Raw genomic sequence first — 20,842 nt, 5'->3', positions numbered from 1 at the left:
ATACCCAGGACAGAAACTGCTGCGTGTTCCAGCCTTCCCTCAGTTCTGAGAACCTGCGACAGGAACCTGACCCCAACGACAAAGGGGAAATTTACCAGAGTATGGCCTGTGGTCCCAGGTCCTGCTTCAGCCGTGACCCTCACACGGGGTCTCCTCAGAAATGTGGCTGGGGGAGGACAAAGAGGAAGAGAACGGGGAAAGGGGTTATCATTCCAGAGTAGGGTTGCCGGATGAAGTAGAGGACGCCCAGTTAAATTTGAATTTCAAATAAGCAAGGAACATTTTTTCTTTTTACTACATGCATGTCTTAAACACTGTGTGGGACATATTTATTCTAAAAAGATTACTTGTTGCTTATTTGAAACTTACATCTAACTCAGTGCCCTGTATTTTTATCTGCTAAACCTTATCAAAATGAATATAAAGAAGAAATTCAAGCTGTTCCCCACCCTCCCCCCCCAGGAAGGGACGAAACATCCAATTGTGACTTACCAGGGCCCTGAGTTTCTAGAGCCCCAATTTTCAGCTTCCAGGGTTAAATTTGTCTATGGAAAAAAAAAAAAGAAAAAAGAGAAATCTGACTCCCATCTTGCTCTAAGCCAGTCCCCATTGATTGCTCGTAAATCATTTAACGTTTTCCTTTGCACTGAAAGGAATAAAGATAGCTGATAGACGGCCCGCCTGCTTTAGAATGTGCCACCAAATGATTATGTTCTTCCACACCACTACCCCCCAGGGGCCATATATTATGTTTTAGTCACTCCGAGGGACAACAACATTAACTGCCCAAAACGTGGTCAGACACGAAGCATGATTCCGTAGGAAACCGTCTATGTAGACTCCGTTACCTGAGTTTCAATCCCGTCAGCCCTTATCAGTATTGTTGTTTTCATCCAGAACCTAAAAATAATTACGGGGGAGAGCGCCCCCTTCTGGAGAAAATGATCACTGCCCTGCAAAGACGGGTTGGCTGTTTTCCCAAGCGTTTGGGAGAAGTTCCGCCTTTCCTGGAGGGGGTTGGTTTGACATTTGCCTGCCAGCATTTTTTTCTTTTTTTAAATCTTGGTGTTCCGGAAAAAAAAAAAAAGAAAGAAAGAAAGAAAAAAAAAAAAAAAAAAAACAAACAAAAAAAAAAACTCTTGGTGTTCTGTGACAGCCCGGAGAGCCGGAGCTCAAAAATTAATCTCCAGGGTCTGCTGAGCACTCCTTGTGAATCCCTGGGAGCCCGGCCGGAGCCATCTGTGGCTCCTGGTTGCCGTGCCACGTGCTGCCCTGTGTGCCTCACCTGCTTGAGGGGCTCTCAGAGCAGCATCCCCTGACTACGCGCCCCGAACACAGGCCTCCCTGGCCAATGACATTTGGAAGAAAATTGTATATTTTATTTGCTTCTTGAAGAGGCACGATAAGCCTGAGCTTACTAAAGGTTGGAATGAAGTATACAGGAAGGAAGCCTGTGTGACTTTATCGAAACCAGTGTTGCCCTAAATCAGCGGTTCTCAAACTGCAGCGTGCATCACCTGCTGTGCTAATTAAAAGCACAGCCAGCCTCAGGAAGGGCCCAAAATGGACATTTCCAGCAGTTTTCTGGGTGGTGCTGATGGCCCTGGTCTCTGCCCACGTTTCCAGAACTGTTGGCCTGAGTTAGACCAACCCCAGAAGCTTCTTTTCAAAGTTACACTTTTTAGTTGCCCCCGAATAACCTGGTGTTCCTTAGAACACACTTTGCAAAACCCTGCAATGTCCTGCTCCCACCATTACGTACTCGCGTGTTGCCCCGAGGGACTGAGGCCCTGCTTTGATTCAGCCTCCGATCATCCTCCCTTACTTTCCTACGGTCTTCTGCTGAGAGCTTCAAAGAAAAAGCCATGGTGAAAACCTCAATTCTCCAAACCTGGTTGGCAATAAAATGTTTTTCCCCAGCAAAACTAGAGGAAGACTCCAGTTGTCCAGGGTAAAACCGAATCACCAGAATCGGGTCCCCACCCCACCTGGGAGCGAGGGACAACCCTATTTCCCAGCGGTGCTTTAGCTGCACCTGCTGTGCACAGGAACTAGAGTTTCTACCCTGCTTGTGTGTGAGGGGGAGACCCACAGAAAAGGGAGCATGGCCCAGATGTGAGATCGGAAAGGAGATGTTGGAATTCGGAGCTCCTCTGCCAGTGACATTCTGTGCCCCCTCAGCTCACAGATGTGCTCAGGATACGAAAAGACCCTCAGCCCCATCCAGAGGTCTCCCAGGGCTCCCCACGCCCATCCTCAGAGCTGCTATCTGAACCTCCAGGAGGAGGTTCTGGAACAGCCTTGAGAGCTGAGCAGAGCGAAGGGAGGTTCACTTCAGGCCACATGGGAGAGGTGCCCACCAGTCTTCTTGCTTCTTTGCAGGCCTGGGGAATTTGTGGGGTCAGCAAGGGGCGAGGGGCGGGGCCTGTGTTTCTGAGGCCTGGCTGCCTGGCCCTGGGGCCTAACAGACATTCCTTACGCTGAGGGAGGGTTGTAGATTGAAGAACTGCTTTGAAATTAAAAATTAATGAATTTTGCATTGTCATAGAGGAGATGGCCTCAATTCATATCTCTTTTTAATTTATTTTTTTAATTTACATCCAAGTGAGTTAGCATGTAGTGCAACTGTGATTTCAGGAGTACGTTCCTTAAGGCCCCTTACCCATTTAGCCCATCCGCCCCCCCGAACTACCCCTCCAGAACCCTCTGTGTGTTCTCCAGATTTAAGAGGCTCTTACGTTGTGCCCCCCTCCCTGTTTCTATATTGTTTTTGCTTCCCATATCTTGTAGCTCATTTACAACCAGTGGAGTTAAGGGAACACGAGATGAACGTGTTGGGTCAGGGTGCAAGTGTATACGTGGTCCGGAGTCAGTGCTCATTCATCTTCCATGTACTGCCTCCTACCTCGTAGTTCACTTGTGAAAATCCAACTGTCCGCAAACATAGAAATCATACTGCAGGCCAGGAGGGAAAAATGACATTTTAGACATGTGTACTTTTTCTTCCATACATTCCTGTAGAAGTTAGAGATTTAAATATATTCTAAATATTAAACAATGTGTATATTCACATATATGTGACTGTGTAGGGTTATATTGGGAAATATATATACCTCCCATGTTTTATGGGCAGTTCACCACCAGCACACTCCAAAGAAATGTAAATCAGGGGCGCCTGGATGGCTCAGTCAGTTAAGCATCTGACTCTTGATCTGGGCTCAGGTCATGATCTCACAGTTTGTGAGTTCGAGCCCCGCGTCAGGCTCTGCGCTGACCGTGCGGAGACTGCTTGGAATTCTTTCCCTCCCTCTTTCTCTGTCCTTACCCTTACCCTGCTTATATGTTCTCTCTCTCTCAAAATAAATAAGTAAACTAAAAAAAAAAAAAAAAAAAGAAATGTAAATCAATACACTTCCAGAAAATCACAAGTAAAATCACGAAGCCTACCTCACGTTGATGGAGGAAACCAGAAACATTTACGAAAAGTATGAAATACAAACTATTCATAATGGAGCAGAGAATCTCTTGTTTTAATTATATGTAACAGTTCAAACTAAGCTAACAAAATATTCACTGAAAAGAGATTTTTAGAGTACTTGCTTTAATGAAGAAAATAAAAATGATTTATAATTAGTGTTTCATTGTATGTGAGTAGGTACTTTTAAGATGCTGGAAAGCATACCTTTTTCTCTGAAATAGGCACTGTTTCCATGACAATCATATTTATGCTAATCATTCTCTTAGTATGTTTTTTTCTTTGTGTTCTGTAGTAAAAATGATGAGTTTTAGCTCAGACTTGATCTAAATCACATTAACAGAGTCCCGATTAGTGAAATAGCATGAACATTGCAAAGCCATTATCGGCACCTTTATAATTACCCAGACTTTTCTCCTTCTTCATGAGAAAAGGCTATGATGGAGATCCACACATGAAAAACTACCTTTACGATAATAATAGCTAGTATTTTTTGAGCACGCACATCAGGCCAAGAACTCTGCTAAGCACTTTGCATACATTCTTGCTTTTATAGCAGATCTCTGAGGGCAGACAAATATTATTACCCCCATTTTACAGATGTTCTAGGAAACTGAGGCTTAGAGAGTTGCTTAAACATGCAATACAAGCCCCAGGCAGTCTGACTGTGGTTCTCTCTACTGCTGGGTCCAGAGAGAGTGTGAAGAAAGCATGAGCTTGTGTGAGACAGAAGACATTCACAGCACATCAGCATTCTGAAGACCCACAGGCCAGCGATTTAGCCTCCAGAGAAGGTTCCTAGTTGGAAGGCTGGCTGGTCTGGCATCACATCCAGTTGATGGTATCAGATTGGCTCCAGAATTAATACGGGCCCCTAAAAGTAGGACCAGTTAGGGGCGCCTGGGTGGCTCAGTCGGTTAAGCCTCCGACTTCTGCTCAAATCATGACCTCACAGTTCGTGGGTTCAAGCCCCACGTCTGGCTCTGTGCTGACAGCTCAGAGCCTGGAGCCTGCTTCCGATTCTGTGTCTCCCTCTCTCTTGGCTCCTCCCCCCCTCAAAAATGAATAAACATTAAAAAATAAATAAATAAAAATGTTAAAAAAAAAGTTTAAAAGGCAGAACCAATTTGAGTTTTAGAAATAGATCACTCTTCCAACTCAACATCACTCATAATCAAAGGCAAGCAAATTTTTAAAAGGGAGAGAAACTATTTTGTTCTCTTTGTTAAATTGACAGAGCTTTTCTTCCCTTTGTTTTTAAACAAGATTATCCATTATTTGCAAGAGACTTTCACAGTTTGGCAATATGAACCAAACCTTCATGACCTTGACCCAGTTCTGGGAATGTGGCCCGAAGATATCCTGAAATGCAGGCACAAGTATAGTTCATCACAGTGTTTCTCTGGACAGTGAAAAATGTGAACCATCCAAGATGCCAAACGTTGTGCAGGAATGAAAGGGTGGGGGGTGGCTAACACAACATGGGAAATTTACACAGTGAGATATGATGTCACAATTAGACAAGGAGTTCTTCACAGCATGGTAAAGTGTTAGGGGAATTAATTCAGCAAGCGATCTGAATTGTGGGTCAAAAAGAAGAGTGTATATCAGCTTCAGCCTCTCATTCATTCATTCATTCATTCATTCATTTAAGAAATCTGTATTTAGTCCCAGCCTGAGCCATACACTGTTGGGTTCTAGAGACCTTGAAATTTAAAAAGACATTGGCCTTGAGCACCTGGGTGGCTCAGTCGGTTAAGCGTTCGACTCTTGGTTTCGGCTCAGGTAATGATCTCATGATTCTTGGGGTTCGAGCCCCACATTGGGCTCTGCGCTGACAGTGCAGAGACTGCTTGGGATTCTTTTTCCCTCTCTCTCTGCCCCTCCCATGAGGATGCTCACTGGCTGTCTCTTTCTCTCTCACTCTCTCTCTCTCTTTCTCTTAAAATAAATAAACTTTAAAAGCAAAAGAAGACATTGACCTTGCCATTGTGGGACTTACATTCTAGCAGGAAGACAGATGTAAAGAAAGTATTACCCAGTTTTATAGGATGCTATGTGGTAGGTAACTGGGTAAGGAAGGTTTTTAAGAGAAAGTGGCTGCTAGGCTGGGTTCTGAAGAATTTAACAGTCAAAAACTGGGGTGGTCCAGTGTACATAGATGGGCAAGGGACACGGAAGAGAGTTCCAGGCATAGGCCATGGTATCGCATGTGCAAAGGCCCTGTGTTATAAGGGGCACGTCAGAAGAACAACCCAACGAAAGGCAGAGGTCAGGGGTGGGGTGGAGGGAAATGATAGCATCTGGAGAGTCAGGAAGGGATCGACCGCAGGCCAGCAAACTTCTTCTGTGAAAAACTGAATAATGAATACTTATAAATATTTTAGACTTTGCCAGCCAGGGGGCAAAAATCAGTGCTAATTGTATATGTATTTATATGATAAGAGTGAAAACAAATTTGCACAAAATTTTTATTGATTCAATTTTAAAAATAATAATTGAGTACATTTTTTGGTAAACATACTTACCAGTGAGAACCATGGAATATTCAGAAATGATCATATTTTGCTTAAACTAGCTGCATATTTTGCTTAATTCTCTGTTATCAAAGTTGATAAGTATTTGATAATGCGGGTCAGCCATGAGATTTTCTGCATTTCATCTTTATAAACTTTCTTTTACACAAATAGGTATTGTCAAACACTGATATAGTCCACAACCATGTCCTTTTAATTGAGCATATTCACACCTTGGCAAGCATTTCTAGAATCCTATTCGATTTTTCTCTTGGTATTCGCCCTTTTGTACATCATTACATCACAGATTAAGCCCTTGCCATTGAAGGCGAGATAGAAGCTTCTCAGATGCCTTGTTAAATGGATTTTGAGATATGAAATTTGCTCGGCACTTAGCCCAAAGTCCAGAACATGGTGCGGGTGCTGCCACTCAAGCTCGGAAAGTACATTCACCAAAAATGTACGTGGCCTGAGATACGGCTTCTTGTCTTCATTCTCAGCAGAGTGGAGAGCACGTAAAGCGGCTTCACCCTACTTACGATTGGAACAATGTTAACTGACGTTAAAATGACTTTACCCCAGGGTAAGCTGTGCCTGTAAATGCAGTTTTGCCTTGAAATTCAGGTTCCATTCCCTAAGAAATATTGTCAGATCCATAGCAAAAGCTAATGCGCACAGCCAGGGGGGGTGTCCAATTACAGCGACTGAGAGCAGTTCTCGTTCAGAAAAAAATGTTAATCCCAGCTCTGAGCTCGAAAGTTCACCGTCAAACCTGTCCACTGCTAAGTTATCAAACTGCTAGATGGCAGCATGGGTCAGGGCATTCCGTTTCTAGTTCTGACAAGGAAAGTTTATAAAACTGATGATGGATAAGGTCGTGGTAGCGAAAGCTGTTCATCCTGGCTCTGTAACACCTGATGAATTCTTCTCTTTTCCACCAAGCACCTACTGATGGATAATACATGAAGTGATTATAGGCTTCAGACACCTTACACTTTTATGAGCTTTGTAAATTTGACCAACTAAAGCTTTCTCTGCGTTCACATACTTTTTTACCACTGTCAGTTGCCAACACATCTTGGTAGATTCCACTTCAGCTGTTCTGTGCTAGTGTTTTCTCAGCCTCTTTGAAATTGTCTTGCCTGAATTCATTTCACACAGACTATTCACGGAAGCCAAGTCTGTAATCACTTCACGCTCAGCATCGTCTCAAATAAACAACTGAATGATATCCATAATACCTACCTATCAGCTCATCAGGAGCCAAAAACAAAAAACAACACCCCCCCCCAAATTATTTGCCTCGTGTTTTAATTGATTATTGATGTTACTGTCAGTGTCATCGATTTTTCAAGCAACTGTTTTCCTCCCGAAAACGATTGTAGTCTTGAACAATTTATTTTCTCTGGACGCATCTGTTCAGCTGTTAACAATGAAACAAGGATGTCTTTAACTCACCATGGGGCAAACTGTTTTCCCGGCTTAGCTAATGCATCAGCCACTTGGAAACTTACTTGGTTTCATTATTTTTACTCAGTTTCATTTTTTTTTAAATTTCTTAATGTTTATTTATTTTTTGAGAGACAGAGAGAGACAGACCATGAGCAGGGGAGGGCAGAGAGAGGGAGACACAGAGCCCAAAGCAGGCTGCAGGCTCCAGGCTCTAGGCTCTGAGCTGTCAGCACTGAACCCGATGCGGGGCTCAAACCCACGAACCGTGAGATCGTGACCTGAGCCGCAGTCAGTTGCTTAACCCAGGTGCCCCTACTCGGTTTCACTTTTTTATCGTTGGGAAGAAACAATGCTACGGTGAGATCTTCGGTTTTGAATTTTCTAAATTTATGACCATGGCTTTCCTTGTGAGTTGGAAACGTGTGCTGAGGCTGAGGTTGGTGACGATGGTGTATATTGTATTCTCCTGGCACAGCTGTGGTGTCATTGCATGAGAAACACAATGCTTTGCCATCTAAGTTTGATAACAGAATAGCTCACATACAACAGTGCCTTAAAAGAGCAACATACACAGTCCCTTTCCATTTCTTGTTCTGACACGATGGTATGCGCTGGTAATGAAACAAAATACAATGTTAGGATATGGCAACACGCACAGCATTGCAAACACTGTTAAGTCACCCCTGTGTCCCTGTGGTTTGCATTATGCTGAGTCGCGGTGCAAAGCAATGAGAGCTGTCACCACCGTCCATCCTGCTCTTACAGCCTGGAAGCAGGCACAGACATTAAGTGAATGAATGAACATGGCTGTGTTCCAATAAAACTTGATTATGGATACTGAACCTTGAATTTCGTACAATTTTCAAATGTCAGGAAATTCGGTTCTTGGTTTGCTTCTTCTCGCCGTTGAAAAAATGTCAACGCTCTTCTTGATTGATGATTGACGAGCCACACAGAAACAGGTGGCAAGCTGGATTGGACCCACAGACCATAGTTTGTCAGCCTCTGCTTTAGACCGTGTGGGGACGTTGGGGTCTGCTTCTATTCAGAAGGCCTACCTCCCTCCCGTGCATGCAAGAAAGATGTCCAAAAAGCCAGCGCAAGCCTTGGAAACACTAGTCAGGCAGGGAGTCTGAGAGCATGCGTTTTCTTGCAGGACGGTACCCGAGTCATGGGAAAATGCGGTGGCTACTGTGGAAAATGTACTCCGTCCTCTGGCACTGGCCTGGAGGTTCGAATTTTATAGTTAAGGTAAGTAGGTCCCACGTTTCTCTCTCTCTCTCTCTTATTTTGTAAACTCACGATTAGCAAATGTAGCAAGTCATTTGCCCCCGGAAAGGTTACTATTAAGCATCTTGAAACTGACTGGCTGTTGTAACTTTTTCTTTCCTGTTCATCTGCCCTGTTCATCTGTTCTCCGCCCGTGGATAGGAGGTCCCTAGGCTTTCTGCGTCAGATTCCTCTGCAGTTTTTCTTTAAAAACTTAACCAGGCTCCATCTCTAGAGGTCCTGAGGTCTCTGGCACATCTAAGAATCTGTAATTTTGATACAGGGAATTCTGATTCAAGTGACTTACGGATTAACTTTTGAGATACTGCCCAAGAGTACTGCATTAATAATATTCATGACATTCATTGAGCTGTGACTGTGCCAGGCACCAGGCTGAACACTTTGCTGGCATTATTTCATTGAACCTCATAGTAAAGCCACAAGAGGGGCCACTTACCCTCATTGCACAGATAGAAACTCAGGCCCACATAATTAAGTAGCTTGCTTACGATCACAATAGATTCCTTCGGCGGAACCCATCAGTGTCCTACACCAAAGCCAGTGCTCTCAATTAATGCTCTGTTCCACACGCTTGTGACTCAGCGTGTCATCCAAGGACTGGCATGATCAGCATCACCTGGGAACTTGTTGGAATGCAGAATCTCAGGCCTTCCCCTGGACTTACAAAACCAGAATCTGTATTTTAACAAATCCACAAGAGAGTCATGCGTGTGAAGGTTTGAGAATTCCTGGTCTCACTACATTATGCTGGCAAGTGCTCCCTCTGCTGGGCAGAGGAATGAATCGGTCACTCATTTTCTGGTCCCCGCGCCTTCAGCTACAAGGTATGAGTTCAGCCAACTCATGTGACCCTTCTGCAACTTATTTCAAGCTTTCAGCAGTCCATTCTCCTGGAGGGCTCTTCAAGATCCTGACACAGGAGTACCTACTTGACATTTGTGTATCAGTGTTTCAGTTTAATTGAAATCCGTAGTCAAAACTATGATCTTCAGTTAGGATTGTTTTTATTGCAAGAGGCAACAGGAAAAAAAGGAACTTACCATCTTAAGGAACTGAGAAATCCAAGCAGTGGGCTAGCTGCAGGCATAGCTGGATCCAGAGGCTCAAACGGAGTCATCAGTACTCATTTTTTCTCCCATCAGTCAACAAGGCTTGCTTCATTCTCAGGCAGACCATTTCCCCAACACCATGAGCTGCCCCCCAAAAAACGCTCACATCCAGCATCCATTCTGCACAAGAACTCAGGCTCTTGTTTGCCACATGGGCACTTCTGAACCAATCACCATGTCCAGGAGACAATGTCCTGAACTCATGTACCCACCTGGAGTCAGGTGATTGACAGCTTCCTTTAGAAGAGGAAAGAGGCGATTGTTATCAGGAAAGATGAGATGGGATGGAGACAGGCAAAGTCAGCAGGTGTCCACTAGAGATTCCCATTTTAAATGTATTTTACATATTTGATATCTAGTAAAATAGTATTGTGTGTGTTTATGTGTAGTAAAATTTGAGTGAGTGTATATTATAATATTTACATGTATGTCTAGGAAAAAAACTAGAAGGAAAGGTGCCAATATTTGAAAAGCATTATCGCACGTGGGGGATTTCAGGCTAGGAGTCTATTTTCTTCTATATACTCCCCTGAAACGTCCATGTTCCTATAGCAGACACATATCACTTTAAAAATCCAGAGAAGTTAACAAGTGTCATTTTTTAAATTCTGTACGTAAAAATCTTTGGCTTATCTACTCTTGACTTACCGCAGTTGATACAGGAGATTTACTTTTCTTATTTGGTTTGTTTATTTCCAGGTGCTCTGAAAAGGAAGCCATTATGGGATGGATGAAGGATAGTAATGCAATACCTCCACCTTAAATTTGTGTGCGTGTGGGTGTGTGAGGACTTGTATGAGTGTGTGTGTGTGTGTGTGTGTACATATGCACATATATACATATATATACACACACACACATATATATCTGTATATATGTGTGTGTGTGTATATATATGTGGAATATCCTAATGATGTAAAGTTTAATATTTATGTTTGAAATTATTTATTGTGATGTAATATTTTTGTACGTAAAATGATTCTATTATGACTGCTTTTTGCATTATGTTGTCCCTTGCAGTCAAATCACTGCATTTTACGTACTCTACATTATATGTAGTACTATGACAAAAGTGATCCTTCATTATCACGGTACACTATTGTTTACTTTCTATCTGTAAATATTTTATTGTGACCTTTAAGAAATTGTAATTTGTCTTTTTAAAACAACCTAGCTGCCATCAAGGTGCTACAGAGTCGTGTGAGTGTATTTTGGCATTTCTAGGAAAGTATCCGCCCACAAGTAATTTAGCGATGTCACAGATTGTACCAGCTATTAGTTATGTTAACTATTCAGTTTCATATGATCTCTGGGAAAAAAATTGCTGCCTTGGTGCTATATAATGTATATATTTAAGTGATCACCAGACTCAGAAATGTAAACACTTTTAATAAAAGGGAGGCATAGAAGGACAGAATGCAACGGACAGAATCACTTGGAAAAGTAAGACCACTTGTTCTTATTTTTGGACACGCTCGTTTTGGAAGAGGATTGGACTCTGTTCTTTTTGTTACTGTTATTAATACTTTGCTTCAGTTCATGGTGCCTAGATCTCTCTGAAGTTAAATGGAGGAGACCCCAAAGCCACTGCATTACAGAGTGATATTGAGAAAGTGAGATCCTCTCGACATTTTGCCGAGACGTTCTAAAATGGTGTCCCCATTTATCAGCTGCAAGACAGAGGATGCTGAGGATGGGGTGACCTTCAGCACCCCCAGCACACCTGGAGAAGTTCAAAACTAGTTCCTCATCGTCAGGACTGCCTTCTGCCTAAACGCATTGACTGGTGACATGACTTTTCTTCAGGCCATGCGCCTGAGACCCTGCCAGTTCATGGCTGCTGCAGTAGTTAGCATTTGTGAGAAGACGTAAACCGTGGAATGGAAGACACCTGAGTCTTTCCAATCTTCCATTAACCCACTCCTTGTTACTTACATCCAAAATGGAAGTCCTGAAGTCAGTGTCTCTCAGCCCTTCCAACCTGATTGAAGGGGAGTCATTGCCAATGACCCGTGGCAGACCTTCAGTGTTTGAAATTCTGCCCACGTCCAAAACCCAAAGCGATTAGAAAGAACCTGGGAGTATCCTCCAACCCCCAAACGAACTCCAGAGTGCTCCATAAGAAGTTATACTCAGTGTATGAATAAGTGTTATTCTCCTTTATTAATACATTGTGAAAATATACTATGAATAAATACCATGACCACATCCAAACATTTGTGTTTCACGTGGTTTCTGGACTCTTGATTCAAGTAGGAATGAAAATATATCTGTTTTTTTTTTTAAGGTTGCCGGATTGAGAAGAAATGCACATTTTCTTAATCCTATCCATTACAGTTGCCATTCCAGAGGTCGATAAGGGACAGGGTCTGTCCCTCAGGTCTGCGTTTTCATCCTTCAAATCACTTGTCTCTTCTGAAAGAGTCTGTGTGATGGGGAACAGATGAACAAACAAAACAGGAGATTTCGGTGGGTTTAGGGGCTTGATTGTTGATTTTGTATAGCAGTAGTTTCTACTCTACGGACTTAATGGTGTCCAGGGATATGAGAGCTTTCCAAAGAAGTCTAATAAACAGCAAATAGTAGGTCGCCAGCCCCTCTACGTAATTAGTTGAGCTCATCCTGACAACCACCAAGTAGATGTTCACGTACAGCAAATAAGTAACCGTCCCCAAAAGAACCCTGTTTGGCTCTGATGGGGTTACACATCCACTTCTGGACCAGTCATATTGTTGAGGGAGCTGACATCCTGTACCACCTAGGGCCGGGTGATTGACAGCTTCAGCTGGAAGGGATGGTTCCTGGAGGGAAAAGTTTGTTTTCAGAAAAAGGTAGGTAGAATAAAGACAGACAAAAGCCAAAGGAATCCACTCCAGAGTCCCTGTGTGTGTGTGTGTGTGTGTGTGTGTGTGTGTTTGCATGCACGGGCAAACTCAAATCCCATAGCTCATATCAGCCACAGTCCCACCCCTTATCATCCCTAAGCATCATCTAAAACTTGGGTTCTAGGCCTTTCTCTGACATATATTAACTGTCTGATCCTGAGCCTTAGTTTCTTCATTTGTAAAATGAGGCTATTGATAGTCCTACCACTTACTTGTGAGATGGTTTTCTGAAGACCCTTTCAGCCCTGCATCAATGGTGGCAAAATAGCTGCCCTCAGACTCTGCATCAGCAAGCTTAAACCGATTTACAACAGTGAGACACGAGATGTTTCAGTTAGGAACTGCGTTCTGCTGCTAATTTCAGAGCCCTGACGGCAATGGCTTACAACATTAGAGAGTGTATTTCAGGGGCGCCTGAGTGGCTCTGTCGGTTAAGCGTCTGACTTCGGCTCAGGTCGTGATCTCGCAGTCCATGAGTTCGAGCCCCATGTCAGGCTCTGTGCTGACAGCTCAGAGCCTGGAGCCTGTTTCAGATTCTGTGTCTCCCTCTCTCTGACCCTCCCCTCTCTCTGACCCTCCCCCGTTCATGCTCTGTCTCTCTCTGTCTCAAAAATAAATAAAGGTTAAAAAAAATAAATAAAAATTAAAAAAAGGTGTTCCAGAAACCGCATTTAACAAATTCCCGTTTAGCTCCTCAGCCAGAAATTAGTCACGTGGCTGCAGCCAGGCTGCAGGAGCAGTGGGGGAAAAGGGTTGCTTCTCAGAGCACATTGCCAACCTGAATAAAAGGAGGGATCTGTTCCTTCAAAAGAGCACAAAATGAGTCTGAGAGAGGCAACTAAAAGTCTGTGACAGGTTCAAGTAGAGAGATTCGAGGGAGTGGTTTAGAAGCAGTTATCACCAAGGAAGCAAGAGATGATAGGATCTGGGCTAAAGTTGCGATCATAATAGTAGAAAATTACAGCGTGATCTAGGTGGTGAGATTGACAGGAGCTGACAGTGGATAGACTGAGGGTGGTCTGTGGGAGAGAAGGCACTGGTAAGGGTTCAGAGGCGAGGTTTCGTTTGCTTGCAAATACAGCCAGGGTGATACAAGGCTGAATGTGTAGATGGCTGAATGGACAGATACGATCTTTTAGAGTCTGTTAATCTTTTACATTTTTATAGCACTATACAAATTAAATATTGTCTTTCTATTCTTTCGTTTATTTAAGTAATATTTATTGCATACATGCGAATTTCCAGGCGTGTTCTGGGCTCTAGGGGTGCACATGCAAATTTCCAGGCATGTTCTAGGCTCTAGGGTACAGGCTAGAGGCTATATTGGTCCACTAGGGGAGCGCCATAACACTATACCGCAGAGCGTGTGGCTTATCCAATGGAAATTATTCTCACCGTTCTGGAGGCTAGAAGGCCAAGCTCCAGATGTCTCACCTGGGTGAGACCTCTCTTCCTAGCTCATAGACATCCCTTTTCTTACTGTGTCCTCACATGGGTTTTCCTTGGTGTGAGGACTGAGAGGGAAAGAGAGATCGCGATCTTTGGGGTCTCTGTTTCTCCTGATGAGGACATCAGTCCGATTGGATAGGTCCCCACGCTTATGACCTCATTTATCTTTGATTACCCCCTTACAGGTCATGTCTCCAAACACAGCCGCATTAGGACTTCAACCTATGAATTTTGGGGAGACATGTATCAGTTCCTAACAGAGGCTATAAGGAAGAGATTGCAAGTTAAGATGGATATTTATTGCTCTCTCCTCACCATGCAGAGGTCAGATCCGGTTGGGGAGTCTGTTCTGTATGTCATCGGAGGACTTGGGCTCCTTCTGTTTTGCGGCTTAGCCATTCTCGCAGGTGTGGTCCTGAAGTGGCTTGTCCTCACCACCGCATCTGAGTTTAGCCTGCAGGAAGGGGGCAGTCATTTCCAGGCAAGATCTGGAAGTTAAAGGACTTTAATTCACCACCTACTGGCAATTGCTTCGATGCATTGCCTTGTCTAGCTGCAAGGGAGGCTGAGAAACATGCTCTCTAAGTGGGTCAACCGCACACCCAGCAAATGCCACGTGGAGGTGGGGGTTCTGTCACTAAAAGGATGAAGGGAAGGGTGGCTGATGGGCAAAATGGCAGCTTCTGCCAGCCGCAGTGAAAAAAAACCTGCCCTTCGGAGCTTACATTGTAGTGAGGACAGGTGGAGAAGAAAATAAGCAAAGACACGGCCAAAGCACTCCACAGTCGTTTTCCGGTAGTAAATCTGACCCTGTTTTCCCCAATGGCCATCCAGATATTGTCATGCCACACCACATCACTCCCTCAGCATCGAGAGCCTCGTAGCCAGAGCTTTCACACCTGCTGCTGTCCCCTTTGCCTTTGTGCATCCAGTTTTCTGTCTCTTCTGATACAAAAGTAATAAATAGCAAGTGAAACCTAGTGTGTGGGATGGTGAGAGGGAACAAAGGGAGAAATAAAGTTAAGAAGATGAACAGGCACTGCCCTGTGTCCTGAGGGGAGAGTGTTGCTATTTTACATTTACTTTATTTATTTATGTATTTATTTTTGAGAGAGAGAGAGAGAGAGAGAGAGAGAGAACACGCAGGAGAGGGGCAGGGACACAGAATCCAAAGGAGGCTTCACGGGCTAAAGGCGCTGAGCTGTCAGCACAGAGCACAGCACAGGGCTCGAACCCATGAGCCATGAGCTCATGTCCTAAGCCAAAGTCAGAGGCTTAACTGACTAAGCCACCCGGGTGCCTGAGTGTGTTGCTGTTTTAAATAAAGTGGTCAGAAATCCCTTCTTGATTAACTTCTGCAGCTACAAACAAAGCTGTGGGTACCAGCAGGTACCAGCGGGGAAAATCTACCTGTCACCAACAGATGGCGGGAGAGGTCTCCAGGCTAGGTCATTGCGCTGGTAAGCCTTCAATGTTTTCTGCTGAGTTTAGAGGTGATTTTGCTGGAAGGGCATAAGACCCGCAGAGCCCCTAACCCTGCAAAGATTTTGCTACTCCCCTCAAATAGGTACCTCAAAATTAAAGATAACTCAGACCATCAATTTAGTCTTCCTCATGAAGGCTATCTTTTAAAAAAACCAAATAATGATTTTTTTTTTCCCTAAGAAATTTGAAGACCAGTTTTTCTATAGCCGTGAGTGGTGTTTTGTAGTCAGTAGGTGATACAGCTAGTTTTACAGCATTATTAGTCACAATGATATTCTATCAGGACAAAGGAGCAAGTATTCAAAGTGCTTATAAGAGAGGCATCCAGCTACAGTGGGGAAGAAGATAAAATTCAACTTTGCATAGACATATTCACATCACTATGTGGCTGGTATTATGGCACTTTGGTAGGACTTAGGAACAAATATGCCTCACACATTGTTGGTATGCATATCACAGAGTGGTCGAACATGGCGTTTATGTGTAGAAAAGACAACTAAGAGTCAATTTATTACATTTACAAGTGCAAAAACCTAGTTCTTAAGCTTTGGAGTTCAGCTTAGAAATTCTATTATTTTATGTATCCATCTAGTTTTTAGCAATTACTTTTTAAAAACTGTTAAATAATGCTGGCTTCATCTTCAGTCAATTAAAAGCCTTCAAATACTTTATACGGTATTTATACATTTCATGAAATTTGTCTTAAGTCCTTCAATTATCTGACCAAAGCAAACCTTTCTGAGTACTTAAATATTTTTTTATAAATGCAAACATATAATATAAATATTACATAAATCAGTGGCATTGAGTTCTTTTAGGGTTGTCTGGAGGCTTAGTCGATCAAGTGCCAACTTCAGCTCAGGTCGTGATCTCACAGGTGAGTTCGAGCCCCACGTCGGGCTCTGTGCTGACAGCTCAGAACCTGGAGCCTGTTTCGGATTCTGTGTCTCCCTCTCTCTCTGCTCCTCCCCTGCTCACTCTCTGTCTCTCTCTCTCAGAAATAAACATTAATAAAAAAATTTTTTTATAAAGTTCTTTTAAATATCCCCAATTAGAAAATTAATCCAGGGGGCGCCTGGGTGGCTCAGTCGGTTAAGCGTCCGACTTCGGCTCAGGTCATGATCTCACGGTCCGTGGGTTCGAGCCCCGCATCAGGCTCTGTACTGACAGCCCAGAGCCTGGAGCCTGCTTCGGATTCTGTGTCTCCCTCTCTCTCTGACCCTCCCTTGTTCATGCTCTGTCTCTGTCTCAAAAATAAATAAACATTAAAAAAAAAATAAAAAAAAAAAAAAGAAAATTAATCCAGGATGGCTGTAAGGTAAAATTACTAATTTAAATCAAGTAGTCAATGGCATGTTTTAAATTGGCATTATAAGCTACCATGCTCGTGGTTCAAATGTGTAAGATCATGGCAATTATAGAAGCTATTAAATTTTTACAAATTCCTAACACAAAAATCTTGACACAATGGTTCTGATTCCCTTAAGCATTTTTATATCTTAAGTCCGACGGTTAGCATGAATAAAAGCTGTGCCTCCTACACCGTGTTATAGACCCTGGGATTCCCATTGGCAGGTCAGGAGCGGGAGACAATCAGGATAGTTCTTCTCACTCCACCTAGAGAAACCTTCTGTATCAAGGTTATTGTTATTTCTGTTGCTGCTGTAACAGATTTCCTCAGGCCAGGTTTAGAACAATACACATTTATTATCTGGAGCTCTGGAGGTAAGACATCTAAAATGGGTCAGTAGGCTGTGTTCCTTCTGGAGGTTCTAGGGGAGAACCCATTTCCTTGCTTTTCCAGCTTCCAGAGGCCACCTATGTTCCTTGGCTCCTGGCCCCTCCCTCCATCTCTGAAGCCAGCAGTGGTAGCGTGAAAAGTAGCATCTTCAGGGCGCCTGGGTGGCTCAGTCAAAGGTCTGACTCTTGATTTTAGCTCAGGTCATGATGCCAGGGTCACGAGATCGAACCCCACCTTGGGCTCTGCACTGACAGTGCAGAGCCTGATTAGGATTCTCTCTCTCTCTCTCTCTCTCTCTGCCCCTCCCCCCTCAAAATAAATAAACTTAAAAAAAAAAAGTAGCATTTCCAAATTTCTCCCTATGACCTCTGCTTCCATCATCACAACAGCTTTTTCTGACTTTGACTCTCTTGCTTCCTTCTTGATTGCATTGGGCCCACCAGATAAGCCAGGGTGTTTTCCTTATGTTGAGATCCTTAACTTAATTGTATCTGCAAAGCCCATGTGATATGTAAGGTAATCCCCCGTGAGATGTTTGGAGATTGGGACGTGGTCATCTTTGGGGGTCATGGTTCTGTCCGTTATACCTTCTCCATGCATTTCAGGACCAGAGGTATTGGTCCGATGTTGACATGATCGTCCAAATCCCAAATGGGCCACACTGGCCTTTGTGTCAATGACCCTTAACTTTAAGACAGGACTGTTCCCATAGCCCATGTTCCTGGATTTGAATTCTCCATGTTCTGCCTAATTGTTTCCACTCACATTCCAAGGTCTGCAACAAATGGCTTGGTTGGATTTTGCACACAGCTCTTATATATAGATACCTTTCTGTCTTGGTCCAAAGGCTTTTGAACTCGACAGGAATTCTGTGTTTTCACATGTACTTCCTGGGACACAGAATTCCTACAATACAGAGGCGATAGCACACTGACTTCTGGTTTCTCTTATACTTGGATATCTCTGAACCGCCCTAGAGAATCAAAGGTCCCCCCCTTTATGATGGCTTTTTAGGACATACAATGATATGTACAGAAATCTAGGGGCGCCTGGGTGGCTTAGTCGTTTAAGTGTCTGGCTCAGTTTCGGCTCATGTCATGATCTCATGGTTCATGGGATCCGGCCCCGTGTTGAGCTCCACACTAACAGTGCCAAGCCTGCTGGGGATTCTCTCTCTCCATCCTTCTCTGCCCCTCTCCCGCTTGCGTGCTCTTTCTCTCTCCCTCTCACTCGCTCTAAATAAATAAATAAATAAATAAATAAATAAACTTCAAAAAAGAAAAAGAAAACCACAGAATGACTCCAAAGCTGACATTCAGTTACTGTGCCTTGATCCACCTGCCCCTGTCTCTCTCTGTCTCTCTCTCTCTCTCTGCCCAGGAGGGGGACCCTCTTTTGGAGTTTCCTTCTTCCCACACAACCTGAGCCTCTCTGGGCAGCATCCGTTTCCCACACCCCCCCAACTCCAGCACTTAACCTCTGCCTATTGTCATCTATGGTGAGTACCTACAGGCTCTAGAACAAGTGGGATGGCTTGCTTGGTTCCTCCACTCCCGGCTGGGTAACCTTGGACATGTTGCCTCCACTACCCAGCCTCACTTTCCTCTTCATGTCGTGAGGGATAATAGTGGCTCCCGTGTTATTTGGTTGCCGAGAGGATTCAATGTGCTAATACGTTTAAAGCATTTAGAACATTTCCTGGCATGGAGTAATTGCTCGGTGTCTCTTAGCTATTAGAAGATATATGTAAAACATTAATAAGGGCTATGTACAATCTATACGTTAATTTGGGAAGGGCTACTGTGGAGAAGGTACAAGGGTATTGACTCAACTTTTCGCCTCAACTCCATGCCCTATAGGTTAGAAAACTAGGTTTTTGTGTATGTCCCCTTGTGTATTCCATTTGCTCACAAAATCCTACAGTTCTTTGCTTTCTTTTCCAAAACGTGAACGAAAGCTTTGGATCAAAGGTTGATGTCAAGACCAGAAGGAACCTGAAAGGATAGATAGGCCAACAATAATCACCGCAACTACATCAAAAGAACAATAGAAACTTGTATTTGTTGACCATTCACTATGTGTGAGGGTCAACTTTGGGTCAAGTTGGCCAATCCATGGTACTCAGTTTTTATTTAAAAAAAAATTTTTTTTAACCTTTATTTATTTTTGAGACAGAGAGAGACAGAGCATGAACTGGAGAGGGTCAGAGAGAGGGAGACACAGAATCTGAAACAGGCTCCAGGCTCCGAGCTGTCCGCACAGAGCCCGACGCGGCGCTCGAACTCACGGACCACGAGATCATGACCTGAGCCGAAGTCGGCCACTTAACTGACTGAGCCACCCAGGCACCCCTCCATGGTACTCAGTTTTTAGACAAACACAAGTCTACGTGTTGCTGTGAAGGTGTTTCTTTTGGGGGGGATGTGATTAACATTTAAATCCGTAGACTTTGAGTAAAGCAGATCACCCTCTGTGCCATGGGGAAGCTTCATCTGATCAGTGGAAAGCCTTAAGAGAAAAAGACTGAGGTCCCCTGAGGAAGAAGGAATTCTAGACTCTAGACTGCCTTCACACTGCAACATCAGCTCCTTCCTGGGTCTCCAGCCTGCCAGTCTGCTTGCCAAATTTTGGACTTGCCAGCATAAGCCATCGCATAAGCCATCAAGACAAATCTCTCTTTAGATCGTATAATAGCATATATTGTCTATCTCTATACATACTTTTGTTTTTGTTTTTTTAAATGTTTATATATTTATTTTGAGAGAGAGAGAGCGCACACGCTAGTGGAGGGTCAGAGGGAGAGAAAGAGAGAGAGAGGGAGAGAGAGAGAGAGAGAGAGAGAATCCCAAGCAGGCTTCATGCTCAGCACAGAGCCTGATGTGCGACTCGATCCCACCACCCTGTGATCATGACCTGACCTGAAATCAAAGTCAGATGGTTAATGGACTGAGGCACCCAGGTGCCCCTCTGTATATTCTGTACAGATATCTATATCTGGTTGATATCTCCTATTGGTTCTCTTTTTTCTGGAGACTATTATACTGTATGACAGGCCGGAGCTGCTCTGTTGCCCAACTTCAGAGGGTCCCGTTCACCCTGAGCCCTGTGCTTTGCATGTGTCCTTTCATGGAAACCTCATGACTGCCCTCTGGGGGAACCACTGTTTTTATTCCCATTTTAAAGCTGAGGACATGGAAAGTTGAGTCTGACAGCCTGACTCCCAGGGTCTGAAGCACTTGGGGCAGGCGAGATCCAAAGCCAACATCTCCTCCCTCCTGAACCACTGAGTTTCCACACAAGGAAGAGGAAATTTCGAACCTTGCTGCACATGAGCAAGCAGAGAAAGAAAGAAAATGGTCCCCCCCCCCCCGCCCCCGGAACACTTCCTGTGAGTGTTCGACTATGTCCTGAACCAGACACCAGCAACAGTTAAGAGCCAC

General features: G+C 43.8%; 1 protein-coding gene across 5 annotated transcripts in view; it reads left to right on the top strand.

Annotated features, from left to right (window-relative positions):
* Window positions 1-20,005, top strand: part of ADAMTS9 (ADAM metallopeptidase with thrombospondin type 1 motif 9) — a 172,549-nt gene extending 152,544 nt beyond the window's left edge. For 3 of the 5 annotated variants that reach the window (XM_060631521.3, XM_060631520.3, XM_060631518.3), the window contains 2 exons: window positions 8,600-8,694; window positions 10,542-12,058. In XM_060631521.3, the coding sequence (XP_060487504.3) occupies window positions 8,600-8,689 (90 nt within the window). In that variant the 3' untranslated portion in view covers window positions 8,690-8,694; window positions 10,542-12,058. Of the gene's footprint in view, window positions 1-8,599; window positions 8,695-10,541; window positions 12,059-14,361; window positions 14,503-19,940 lie in introns of those variants that run through there. The other 2 variants (XR_009609757.3, XM_060631519.3) reach the window with 2 other exon arrangements.
* The last annotated feature ends 837 nt before the right edge of the window (window positions 20,006-20,842 follow it).

Source organism: Panthera onca, chromosome A2 (assembly GCF_046562875.1).
Source record: "Panthera onca isolate mPanOnc1 chromosome A2, mPanOnc1 haplotype 2, whole genome shotgun sequence".
NCBI classification, from domain to species: Eukaryota; Metazoa; Chordata; class Mammalia; order Carnivora; family Felidae; genus Panthera; species Panthera onca.
This window is presented reverse-complemented; position numbering and strand designations above follow the sequence as displayed.